This window comes from Pangasianodon hypophthalmus, chromosome 26 (assembly GCF_027358585.1).
Source record: "Pangasianodon hypophthalmus isolate fPanHyp1 chromosome 26, fPanHyp1.pri, whole genome shotgun sequence".
Lineage (NCBI taxonomy): Eukaryota > Metazoa > Chordata > Actinopteri > Siluriformes > Pangasiidae > Pangasianodon > Pangasianodon hypophthalmus.
In genome coordinates, this window is record NC_069735.1 from 11,143,312 (window position 1) to 11,156,397 (window position 13,086).

Consider the following 13,086-nt stretch of genomic DNA (forward strand, 5'->3'; position numbering starts at 1 on the left):
ATTAGATGTTCAACAAGCACATACGAGTGTGATGGTCAGGTGTCCACAAACGTAGAGTCATATAGTATATATAATGATTCACACGATCACATTGTAGCCACTTTAATAAAAACATCATTAGTCACACAAAAAACAATCCTGTATGGCTTGAACATATAGCATCAGACAGAGCAAGATAGTATTTGCCCTGATTGCAGTATATAATTTACTTTAATGATTATTAACGAATAAACAAGGATTAAATTCTCAATAATATGGGTTAATTTCTCAATAATATGGGTGCCACATTTATTAACATAAATTAAAGGTAAAATAAGTACAGTACAGTACAGTTTTCGCTTGAATAAAAAAATTATACAACTTCAAGTATGTAATGTGATGTGGTAAAAGAAGAAGTGAAAGCTTTAAATGACCCAAGCATTGAGGAAATACTGCTGAACATTGCTTCTTGGTCCAGCGCCAAGTGACCAGGTGTAAGAAAAGAACACAAATACACGATCTAACAGTGAAATGTGAGCACATAGCGCACCTTTAAGGTGGAAAAACTACATTACCTTTACTTAGACTTGTAAAGGCTAAAGACTATATATAGTATATTCAGTCCTTGTCCAAACACTTACAGTACAATTTCAGTAAAAATGAATCATTAGATCATGAAAATACTCCAGTGTGAATTATACAGTGACATTACATTTTCTCACCATAGCAAATGCATATGTAATGAGGGAGTCAAGCTTGAGGCAGAGATATAAGAGGTAAGAAATGGTACAACCCATTGTAGGGGTGTTCAAAACTAACTTATATGTGCTATTCTGACATTTTAATTGTTTATTATTAAAATATTTAATATCTCTAATTTTTATGAACCCCCAAAACTCTGTACTTTTTTAATTAAAGAGTTCAAACCCTCCTCCTCTAAAATGTCCCATACTTTGCACCCTAGTTTCTGCCATTAAAAATGGAAATCATCCATTCCTCCTCTAAATAAACTTAGATCTCTTGCAAACTAAAATTCAACACTGTAAATTGTCATGTGATCTGTTGTTAAACCTCTGCTATCACATCACTCCCTCAGTCACACTGCTGAACTTTCTCCCTGACCTCCAGTAGAACACTCAGCCTTATTGGAAATTCAGTATCAGTTAGGGGAAAAGGGCAATATTCCTCACAGGGCTAAAAACTGGGCCGTCTTATCTACCATCCAGAGTCTTGTCACGAGCAATGACCGCTTCATCAAACTTAATCATCAGCGTGGTTCCTTTATGCCAGTGCACTGTGACTTTGGCTGGGAATCCACTGTGAGTCAAAATGGCCTCCACTATGCCGCCCGTGAAGGCCGCGCAGTTCAGTGTGCTGTTCTCTTTGGGTACAGAGATGTAAGCGTTAATCAGCGGCTCTTTCTCAATGATGTAGTAGGTCTTGTCATCATCGTTAGCCTGCTCCAGTTTATCTGCTTCCTTCCCAAACAGTGCCTTCCATACATTTACCTAAATGGAGGAAAAAAGTCAGAGAGGGGGTGGCAGAGAGAGAGAGAGAGAGAGAGAGAGAGAGAGCGCATGGAATGAAAATAAAAGTCAAATACAGGTTATGCAGGAAGTTCTGTTGTCTTGTTTTCATTATCAACACATGCAGCTATGGTTTGTGAAGGCCAGAGTTCAGCACAGGTTGATGATTTTCCTGCTTTAACTAGGCATCTACCAATATGAAATCTGTTAAAGAATAAAACACAACAGGGCATGCTGTTACTGGAAAATAATCAATCATTGTGGTGGCGTGATAGTGAAGATGTCAAGCGGAGTTACTGTTGCCACCCCGATGTGTTCCATTACAACCTATTTTGGACTGTAGTCACACTACACATATTTTGAAGAAGAGTTTCCAGGAGCATGTTTTTGTGCTGATTTGGAAAAAAGTGGCTCATGTGATGTGGACACTGCAACCATAACAACTCTGTTGCAACTGAGGTCTTCATTGTAGCAGGTTATGTCTATAAAAAGACAACAGCCCAGTGACTGTCTGATTTGGTCCCAAACTGGTTCTTTGTGATGGGAATTCCAATATCTCCTATCTCTGAAAACTCCTTATATTCACTTATATTCACTCAATACCAAGGCTAATTTTCCCAGTGGTGCTCTACCCTCCAGTTTGGTTGATATTACTTGTCCTCCCAACAGCAACATGATTGGTCAGGTGATGGAAAAAAGTGTTTGGCATCAATTTCTTTTTTTTTAATTTTTAAAAGAGCAACACTAAATGAAAAAAGCAGCCGGAAGTAGCACTTTTTAAAAACTGCCACTTCTCGTTGGATTTCATATAAAATGTCCACTGGTAGCTGGACCAAACTCTTTAAACACAGCTTTTCTGAAGCTGCCTTCTAACAGGAAAGCATAAACAGTAACAATATTTTGATCTATGAAGTGTCTATGATAACAGTAGTGTCTATGTTAAATACCATTATACACACTACATGGCCAAACGTTTGTAGACACCGTACCATCACACCCATATGTGCTTGTTGACTATCCCATTCCACATTTAGTCCTCGCTTTGCTGTTATAATAACCTCCACCCTTCTGGGAAGGCTTTCCACTAGATTTTGGAGTGTGTCTGTGGTGACTTATGTTCATTCAGCTACAAGAGCATTAGTGAGGTCAGGCACTGATGTTGAGTGAAGAGGCCTGGGGTGCAGTCAGTGTTCCAGTTCATCCCAAAGGTGTTCAGTAGGATTGAAGTCAGGGCTCTGTGCAGGCTTGAGTTCTTCTGCTCAAAACTTGGCAATCCCTGTCTTCATGGAGCTCTCTCTGTGCACAGTGGCATTATCATGCTGGAACAGGTTTGGGCCTCTTAGTTCCAGTGAAAGGAAATTGTAATGCTACAGCAAAAGATTCTACACAGTTGTGTGCTTCCAACTTTAGGGAAGGTCACATACACTATATGCGGTTCTTCCCCAAACTGTTGCCACAAAGACTGGAAGTACACAATTGTATAGAATGACTTTGTATACTGCAGCATTACAATTTTCCTTCAATCTAACTAAGAGGCCCAAACCTGTTCCAGAATGACAATGCCCCTGTGCACAAAGCGAGCTCCATGAAGATATGGTGTGTTTACGGTTGGAGTGGAAGAACTCGAGTGTCCTGCACAGAGCCCTGACCTCAACCCTACTGAACACCTTTGGGATGAACTGGAACACCGACTGCACACCCAGCCTCCTCACCAACATCAGTGTCTGATCTCATTAATGCTCTTGTAGCTGAATGAGCACAAATCCCCACAGCCACACTCCAAAATCTAGTGGAAACCCTTCCCAGAAGAGTGGAGCTTATTATAAAAGAAAAGGGGGAATAAATCCGGAATGGGATGTTCAGCAAGCACATATGAATGTGATTGGTCAGGTGTCCACAAACTTTTGGCCATGTAGTGTATCATTTAACCGATTATCAGGAGACACTTTACCAGATTTGATAATGAAACTCATAAAATGACGTAGTAGCCATAATTTATATGACAACGCACCTTGATAAACAGTAGGATATTTAGGACTTTGGTCTCCCTCTTGCCATTTTTCTCCCTCATCACGAGGACGTCCAGCAGGCTGGCCCCTACACCTTGACCCATGTCGGCCAGTCGGCCCTGCAGCTCGGCCACGGAGTACACACGGCTCTGGCAGTACTGCACCATCTCCGAGAAGAGCAGCGCAAACGCACTCACGCTCACTTCCGTCTTGGCTCGGGCTAGCGGCCGCTCCAAGATGGCGGACTTGCCTTTAGTGAAGCGATTCTCCATTTCTGAAAATAATAAATTGGAAAATAATAAAATCACATACCACTACATGCCAAAGCACTGTCTATCTATCTATCTATCTATCTATCTATGTTATATATACACACATATACATTATATATATATATATATATATACACACACACACACACACACACACTGCCCACTTTATTAGGAACACCTGCACTTTCTTAAAGTTATCTAATAAGCCAATTATGTGGCAGCAGTGCAATGCAAAAAATCATGCAGATGCAGGTCACGAGCTTCAGTTATTGTTCACATCAAATATCCGAATGGTGAAAAACGTGATCTCTTGATGATCTCCTGGGATTTTCACCCACAACAGTCTGTAGAGTTTTTCTTCATTCTGATGTTTGATGTGAACATTAACTGAAGCTCTTGACAACTGAAACTTGAAAATTGATCATCCTCTAGTCCAGTGGTTCTTAAATAGTGGGTCACACCTGACCAGTCAACAGGCACAGAGAGGCTTGCCGAAGTGTTCTTCTTCTTTCTTTTGTTAGGTGCTTTACTTTCCAAATGAAAGTATGAAACTTTCTCTGGATAAGCATCAGGGTCAGTTTTCTCATTAATTTTTTTAGTGCAGGAAAACATTGTTTTGTTTGTACTGCAATACTTGTTCCGTAAAATATATTGACAGTGTTCTAAGAAGCGATGCACCAATCTGACGCTCAGTGTTGGTATATTAATGTCACCACTATTTTGAAATGCTGCATCAGTGTCAAATTAGATTTATCAGATGTGTTTGGTCACTGACGTGAGACAGATTTTGTCTTAAAGCTCATTCCTGGTAGCTGGTATTCCACAAAGCATGCTGACAAACGTTTTCAGAGATTCCCTCACTAACTGTGAGGACTGCAGTATCGGATTAGTATCAGGTATTGGCTGATACTCAGAGCTCTGATACTGATATTGTACCAAAAACTGGTCAAGGCTGGTCATGTCATAAGACATGGTAAGAATCAGTACTCTGCTCTATCATCAGGGTCAGTTTCTGACCAAAGCACAGCTATTAAATGGATATTTCTGGTGTGGTGGACTGGTTAAAATACTCTGATTCACATGTACCAGCAGCACACACACCAATAGGACACCTACATGTCAGTGTCAGTAGTGGTCCTAATAAAGAGCTGATATACTGTGCATACTTCTGCGCTATGTGTAACTGTAGTGTCTACAGACCTGCATACTACTGTCCTAGTTCAACCCGACTTATACTATATAGTATGCTAGTATGCATGTAGTATGACGTAGCCAGACTGTCAAATAGGAAGTAATGAAAACCTTACAAGAAAGCAGTGACATGTTGCTACCTGAAACATTAGTCCACTACATTTATACTGAATACTGAGCGGATGTTTAAACTGACTGACTGCTCGCACTCTATTAGCTTTACTGCTGCTAGCTTAGCACTCATGGCTACTCCTGCTTAACCAGCGTGCTAGGTCATGTTACATTTCAACATCTCATGAATTAAGGAGCAAAGAGTAGATACATTATTTTTTTTGCCGTATTTACACGAGAACACGTCCTTTACATCTGACACAGAAAAGGTTTCAGTGCTTACCCGCTGATTTAGTGACTACCGCTGTGAAGCCAGAATTTCAACACTCTGTCAACCAGGGCTACGGGGTGAAGACACATTTCAAAATAAAACCAGCAAATTGCACATACATACATACATACATGCATACATACATACATACATAAATGCGAAATTGTGTCTTTCAATTACTGCATACCTGTAGATACTTAGTATGGTAGTGTAACAGTAAAGTTTAGCATGCTATTTTGTCAAACTATTTGATAGAGTTTAGTACAGAATTGTGACATGCTACATAGTATGGTAGTACATACTATTTAGTAGTCTTTATTATAATATTTCAACATATTCTTTAGCACTGTAGTATATGGTATTTTAACATACTACATAGTAAAGTTTAATATGGTAGTACCTACTATGTATTACAGTTTATTATGGTAGTACATACTATGTATTGCAGTGTAGTATGGAAGTACATACTACTTAGTACAGTTTAGTATGGTAGTACATACTATGTATTACAGTTTGTTATGGTAGTATATACTAATTAATACTGTTTTATGGTATTTTAACATGTTCTTTAGTACTGTAGAATATGGTATTTTAATATTTAGTATAGTTTAATATAATATTTAAACATACTATTTAGTACAGTTTAGTTTACTTTTTAAATACTATACAATACAGTTTAGTGCAGTATTTTTGCATACTGTTTAATATGGCTTGTTTTGGAATTTTAAAATACTATTCATCAGAGTTTAGTATGATATTTTAACATAACACTTAGTATAATTTAGTTTAGTTTTGTATACCATACAATTAGATGTAGTACAGTATTTTACCTACCATGTAGTAGGGAAATACACACTATTTAGTATGAAAGTTTGACATACTATTTAGCACTTAGTGTTTAGTATGTAGCAGTTAGTACATTTTATATACTGTACATTACAGTTTAGTTCAGTGTTTTAACTGTGACTCAGCATTAAAAGTAAAGTGGGTGGCTTTTGTGCTAAAATGTGCTGCAGTTATTATTTCTGACTTCACTCAGACCGTAACTTTGTCTGTGGGGTGATTTTACAGGTCAGATCGCCTGATTTTTGTGTATTTCTGCACGGATCTGTGTGTGTGTTGCTGAATGTCCCTGTCTGAGTCAGGACTAAAGCTTTTACTGTAGATACATCTCTTAAAGTGAGCAGTTCATCTTTTTCAGTACAAGTTACATTGCTCATAGCAGGTGTGTAACTGTGGTATTTGTGTGTGTGTGTGTGTGTGTGTGTGTGTGTGTGTAGGATGATGCAGACACTGAAAAATGTCAGACATTTGGCCACGGCAACGATGAAACATACAGGTGAGAGAAATCATGTCTAATCATAAAAGTTATAAATTCTTTTTCTTTCCTTAAAGTTGGCCTTACATGCAGCACACTCCAGTAAATAAGCACACACATTAAATGCACACACACACACACACACACACACACACACACACACACACAGAGGGTTGCAGTATGTAGTGTAACTCCAGCTGTTTTGCACTGCCAGTGACTGAGTTCAGGATGCCAGTGCCCTGGGGGGAGATGAGAGGCCGAGCCTGGGGTCCTGATCATGGGCGTCCTGTGCTCTGCCTGCACGGCTGGTCTGACAACTGCGGCTCCTTTAACACGCTCATCCCTCTGCTACCTGCTGGTGCAGTAACTTCATACATTACCATCAAATAATCTGTTTCTGTTAGTCTGTGTGAGTGTCTGTCTGTCTGTCTGTCTGTCTGTATCTCAATCTGTCACCCTGTCTGTCTGTATTTATCTGTCTGTCTGTTTTTCCTGTTTCTGTCCCTCTGTTGGCCTTTCTGTCTGTCTGTATTAGTCTTTGCATGGCTGTCTGTCTTTATCTCTGCATCTCGCAGTCTTCTGTCTGTCTGTCTGTACCTGTCTGTCTGTCTGTACCTGTCTGTCTGTGTGTCTGTCTGTCTCTATCTATTTCTTGGTTGGTCTGTTTCTATCTGTTGGCCGATCTTTGTCGTTTCTGTGCCTGTCTATCTGATTCTAATCTAATTCAGAACATCCTGCATGTCCTGTATTTGACTTTTATTTTCATTCCATGCTCTCTCTCTCTCTCTTTCTCTCTCTCTCTCTCTCTCTCTCTCGCTCTCAGATTGGAGGTGTGTTGCTGTAGATTTGCCTGGTCATGGCTTCTCCTCTTACAGACCTGCAGGAATTTTCTACACGTTTCCTGCTTATATCACAGACATACGACGCGTCATTGAAGGTTTGAGTTTATTCTGTTTGCTTCATTAATGAATACATCTGAGCCTTTGTGTACATAGAGTGTAACGTGTACGTAGAGTTTAGGTTTTTGGTTTTTCTCACGTTGTTAGTTTGTGATATGACACTGGCTGTGCGTGCTACTGAAGTTTCCTGAGTTTTATTGTTTACATTAACAGCATTTAGAGTTGTCTGCTTGTCTGTACTGATGGTCTGTGTATGTTGTGTTTCTGTGTGCAGCGCTACAATGGAAACGCTTCTCCATAATTGGCCACAGTATGGGTGAGCTGGAGTTTATGCTCCTTCTTACATCTCTTTCACTCGTACTGCACTATTACTGTAATATATAAAAATATTACTGTTGCATTAAAAAAACTGTGAAACAGTGAGTTAGCTTATACTTATTATATATAATATATTATAGATGATACGTATTATTATACTTAAATGATTTAATGTTACAGTTTTTATTATTATCATATCTAGTGACATAATTTTATCACAGTATGAGTGTTACAGTATATTGTCACATTAACACACTCTATCTTAAGGTAGCATTTAAACTTGCTGTCACTGAAATTATCTTTACACTTTAACACACTTTTCTCTTTAAAGGACTGGCAAACGTCTATTTCTCCATGTTTCAGTTAGAGGTCACAATGCTGCTGATACAAGTGATATGGCACTGATATGAAATTCTGATATTAGAGAGACTTGTTTTATTAGGATTTATTACTTGAAGCTCCCTTTTGCACTATTTATCCTGCACTCTGCAGTAACTCGCTGAAATATTCTGCCTGATCCTTGTTATCAGTGAGCAGTGTGTATTTAGGCGATAGGCTGTTGTCACTGTGATCATGACACCACACATATTTTTTACTGTGAGTTTAATGAGTAATAGATGTCTGTCTGTGTGTGGCTGATTTTTGCTTTGTGTGACCTTTTACTCCAATTCAATCTTTATAATGTTGATCTGCTGACTGATCTCACAAAACTTTCTTTGTTCAATCTACAGGTGGAAATATAGGTGCAATGGTAAGGCTTTAATGATAACAACAACAACAATAATAATAATAATAATAATAATAATAATAATAATAGCTATTTATTTATTTATTTATTTATTTATAACCTTTCTTACATTTAAAACACAGCACAAAGTATAATAAATCACCCCCAAAAATAATAAATTAAAACACATAGGCATATAATTAATAATAGGAAGGAGAAAGGTCAAGTTAAGAAAAAAAAAAAAAAAGAACCACCAAATAATGCTAAAGAATTATTTTTTTTAAAAAATTATAGAAATATGACTAAAATCTTATGTAGCATTTAAAAAATTATCTTTAATCTGTGCAGATATTATATGCTGTATGTGGTATGCATATGGTTAATTAACAGATTTTATTTTTCTCCAGTTGAGTGTGTTGTATCCAGACATGGTGGAGGGATTAGTGCTCCTGGACTCCTATGGATTTCTCCCGATAGATGTGGTACAAACACAAAACACAAGATTGAAACAATTAATCTGTTTTTAATTACAGTAAATAGTACATATGAATATTATGTCCTCTGTTTGGTTTACTTCAATTATTAAAGCCAAAACTTTGGTTTATTTTTGGCCATTTTGGCTACTTTATTTATTGGTCATTTTTTCTGGCCAATTGTTTCCGCAGAAAAGAATGAGCATGATCATGAACAGAGGGATTGAGGAAATGATGGAGTATGAAAAAAAGTTGCCTGAAAGGAAAGAAAGGATCTACACCTATGAGGCGGCCAAAGAGAGGTAAAGTATCCCAGAGAGGTATCTCTTCTTTAGATATTAAATTATGTTCATGTCTTTCCCTGTCTCCTGGCTCTGCTTCGTTTTCTAGGCTGAAGGCAGCAAATCAGTTTCTCTCAGACAAGTCATTAGAGATTCTTCTAGAGCGAGGACTCCAGAAGGTGGATGGAGGTTAGATCTTCCTCATAATTTGACTCCCAGGGAAAAAATATTGGTAATTGGTACCAAAATGATGCAGAGAAGGGGTTTGTGGGTAAGCAAAGCATGCAGAGCCTTGCAGGAACCTTGGGGGAAACATGGACGGTATTGTAACGTCATTTGTCATATCCAGTACTTTGTTGCTTGTGTTTTTTTCTCTTGAAGGAGTGGTGTTCACCAGAGACATCAGAATAAACCTAGTAAGTCACTAGTTTCATTTTTAGTAACATTCTTCTGACCTGGATGCTTAAAACATCAGGCTCGCTGTACCAATATGAAGCAAGGGTTGTAACATAAATCAGAGGCCAGACACACAGATTTGTTGTTTTAATGCAAATGTATTAAAAATATATAAAAATCTAGAATGCCAGAATAATAAACAAATCTATATTGGTAATTGAGATTTTAAATAATACCAGATAGGAAGAGTACTTAACAGTATTTGGTTTATTTCAGACTAACATTGTGCGGATTACGTTGGAGCAGTGTCTACAGATGCAGTCACAGATAAAAACTAAAGTGCTCCTGCTGCGGTGAGTCACAAACCCTAACCCTAATTACTGCTCTTTACACACCGCTTTACTTGACTGCACTGTATTTTAGCTCCATCTTACTTAACAACAATTTCAAATTGTTGCACTTCATTAGTGTATTTTTAGAAATACTTTTAAGCAGCTTGAGTGGCAGCAACTCAGGCATTAGTGGTGGCATAAATGGGAGAGAATCCTCACTACACAACCAAAATTCCAGAGGATGGAGCTGGACCTGATCCAGCTCCTCCTTTAAGCCTAACACCTAACCCCTAACCCCTAACCCATGAGATGCTGTACAACACAGAACAACAAAACATGTCTTCGCCCCCTGGACGTCTGGTCTGCAGCAAGGGGTACTTCATAAGTGGGGGTTTCAAGGAAAAATTCGTTGATTTTGAAAAAGATTTTTTTAAAAAAAAATATTAATGAACAGCAACGGAGGCACAGTGGCTTAGTGGTCAGCATGTTTGCTTCGCACCTCCAGGGTTGGGGTGTGTGTACGCAGAGTTTGCATGTTCTCCCCGTGCTTTGGGGATGTCCTCTGGATACTCCAGTTTCCTTCCTCCAGTCCAAAGACATGCATTTTAGGCTGATTGACATCTCTAAATTGTCCGTAGTGTGTGAACCGGTGTGTGAGTGTTTTGTGCAGTTGTGTGCCCTGCCCAGTCCCCTGGGATAGTCTTCAGGCTCCCTGCGACCCTGTGTAGAATAAGCAGTACAGAAAATGGATGGATGAACAGCAGCCTCCAGAATTTTACTGACTCTTCTTCAACATTATCTACATTATGTATTCGACTAGTCGAATAATACATTCACTATTGACCGTTATGGAAAGAAAAAAAAAAACAAAGCGAAGCAGACAGTGATAAAGAAAGCAGCTAAATATACTATAATTGTTAGTCCGAAAATATTAGAATTTTGCATGTAATGGAGGGGTGTGTGCAAAATCCCACTCATCTAGTTTAGAATCAGATCAATGGTGCATCCAGACTCATTTCCTGATGCTACTGAGGCTGGAGTTAAACATGGGTTTAAAAGACATTGCATCCTTCATCCATTATTAAGGTGAGGAATTTATCCTCATTAAGCTGTAAGGAGTTTCTGCACCATGCTGCACTCTCAATTAATCAGCGATTTCATTAGACATATACTTTTTAATTACTGGTCGACTAGTAAAAATTAGTAGGCGTTCAACTCTTAATAACCAGCTTGAAGCCCTAAACCACTAGAAGAAAAACACTGGGTTGACTGGGTTGACCTTTGAGCATTATTACTAGTTCTTGATCATTAAAATGTGATGCATTTTTCATATTTTTGATGCCTGGATTGATTTCAGGGCGAGCCAGGGTTTGCAGAAGACCTTCCCCCAACCTGAGGAGTTAGCAGTTCCCTTACGAAAGGGCTGGTCAGGACTACGAGTGAGTGCCTACATCATTTCACTCATGCATTCCACTCATACGCATAGACACACTCCTTCAGCATCATTTCTCACTTTCTCTCATGTTCTCCATCAGAACACCTTCATAGAATTGGAAGCGGATCATCATGTGCATTTGAACAACCCTGAGCTCGTGGCACCCATCATCACTGAGTTCCTGCTGTCCCAGACGTCTCAACAAACTGCTAATGCATCCAGCATCAATCAGGCTTCAAAATTATAAAACCCGTCTTCCACACATGTATGAATTTTATGCACATACTCACCATTGCTGGATTTTAATACAAGTACCAGAACTCATTTATTCCTTCTGAGTGATTTTTTTTAACTAAGTGATGAGAATGTAAGGCAAGGTGGAACAGGGAGGGAACAGGGAGGTGGAAGAAATATACAAGTTATAAACTAATGTTTAAAGGAATATTCAGTCATTTTTGGCCCGTCTTAACTGAAACTACATTTTTGAAACTCAAGATCCGAACAAATAGTCCCTCACTTAGTGAGGGACAATAGTCCCCCAAAGCCACACACATACTAGACAAGATGATGTGAATGCTAGTATATGAGGAAGAGTATCAGGAGGAGTGACAGGGAGCATGATTGACAGGCAGGTAGAGACGCCTCCTTTTCCCGATTGGCTGGATGTTGGTGGTCCGTATCATTTCACCCCTTTACAGCCTGGGATGTCCACAGAGGTATTTTATTGAGGAGAAATTCTCCAAATATGTGTGGCAGCCCGAGAATATGGAACTGAAAACTGAACTGAAATATGCTTCCCCTCTGCACATATCTCAGCCACAAATAAAGTTCTGGTGGTCCAAAATTGAAAAGGGAGAAAACTGCATTTAAAGATTCCTTTGAATGTGGTGCAGGAGCATTACAGACATTTTGACAGCTGGTACCTGATTACAAACTGAACAGATTAGGCTTATGTCCATTTCACTACAGCACATAGCTATACATATTATACTGTACTCTAGTAACATTATCAAATGAATTTTCTCTGGCACTGTGTTTCTCTCTCACTCTCTCTCCTTGTCTGTTGTGTGTCCTCGGTGCTGATACTTACAAATGAAATAAAACAAATCAGTTGCACAACACAAATCACACAATATTTCACTGAGTTATTGGTTATATTTGCATATCAGATTGCATATCATGTATTGTTTCTTGATGAACAAAACTAGCTGTATTGTCATTTTTATTACTTTATAACTAATGTTTTATTCGTAGTCTTTGTGATAATCTGACTATGAAGTATTTTAATGCTTTAAATAAAAAAGAAACCCTGCTCTGTGTGTGTGTGTGTGTGTGTGAGTATGTTTGTGTGTTTCTCACCACGCCATTATCCAGGTCTGTCTCTGTATCCGTTTTACATGCCCATGAGCTGCTCTTTATGTCAAACCATCTACAGTTGACATATACACTATATTACCAAAAGTATTCGGTCACCCATCCAAATGATCAGAATCAGGTGTCCTAATCACTTGGCCTGGCCACAGGTGTATAAAATCAAGCACTTAGGCA

At 38.7% G+C, this 13,086-nt stretch overlaps 2 protein-coding genes across 3 annotated transcripts; one reads left to right on the top strand and one right to left on the bottom strand.

The window, feature by feature from the left end:
• Window positions 1-86: 86 nt before the first annotated feature.
• trappc5 (trafficking protein particle complex subunit 5) lies at window positions 87-5,473 on the bottom strand. Its single transcript, XM_026931676.3, has 3 exons — window positions 5,372-5,473; window positions 3,517-3,788; window positions 87-1,487 (listed from the first exon to the last, which is right to left on the bottom strand). The coding sequence occupies exons 2-3, from the start codon at window positions 3,784-3,786 to the stop codon at window positions 1,191-1,193; spliced, it is 567 nt and encodes a 188-aa protein (XP_026787477.1). The 5' UTR covers window positions 3,787-3,788; window positions 5,372-5,473; the 3' UTR covers window positions 87-1,190.
• Window positions 5,474-6,355: 882 nt separating this feature from the next.
• On the top strand, window positions 6,356-12,855 carry serhl (serine hydrolase like). Of its 2 annotated transcripts, none has more exons than XM_053230176.1 (13): window positions 6,356-6,430; window positions 6,640-6,698; window positions 6,892-7,035; window positions 7,501-7,614; window positions 7,851-7,892; window positions 8,626-8,645; window positions 9,029-9,103; window positions 9,287-9,396; window positions 9,485-9,564; window positions 9,757-9,791; window positions 10,048-10,124; window positions 11,461-11,542; window positions 11,639-12,855. In XM_053230176.1, exons 2-13 carry the CDS (start codon window positions 6,641-6,643, stop codon window positions 11,783-11,785), a joined length of 984 nt encoding a protein of 327 aa, XP_053086151.1. In that variant the 5' UTR covers window positions 6,356-6,430; window position 6,640; the 3' UTR covers window positions 11,786-12,855. The 2 variants fall into 2 exon arrangements, with proteins under 2 accessions (XP_053086151.1, XP_026788092.3); XM_026932291.3 differs by having other exon boundaries at window positions 6,384-6,538.
• The last annotated feature ends 231 nt before the right edge of the window (window positions 12,856-13,086 follow it).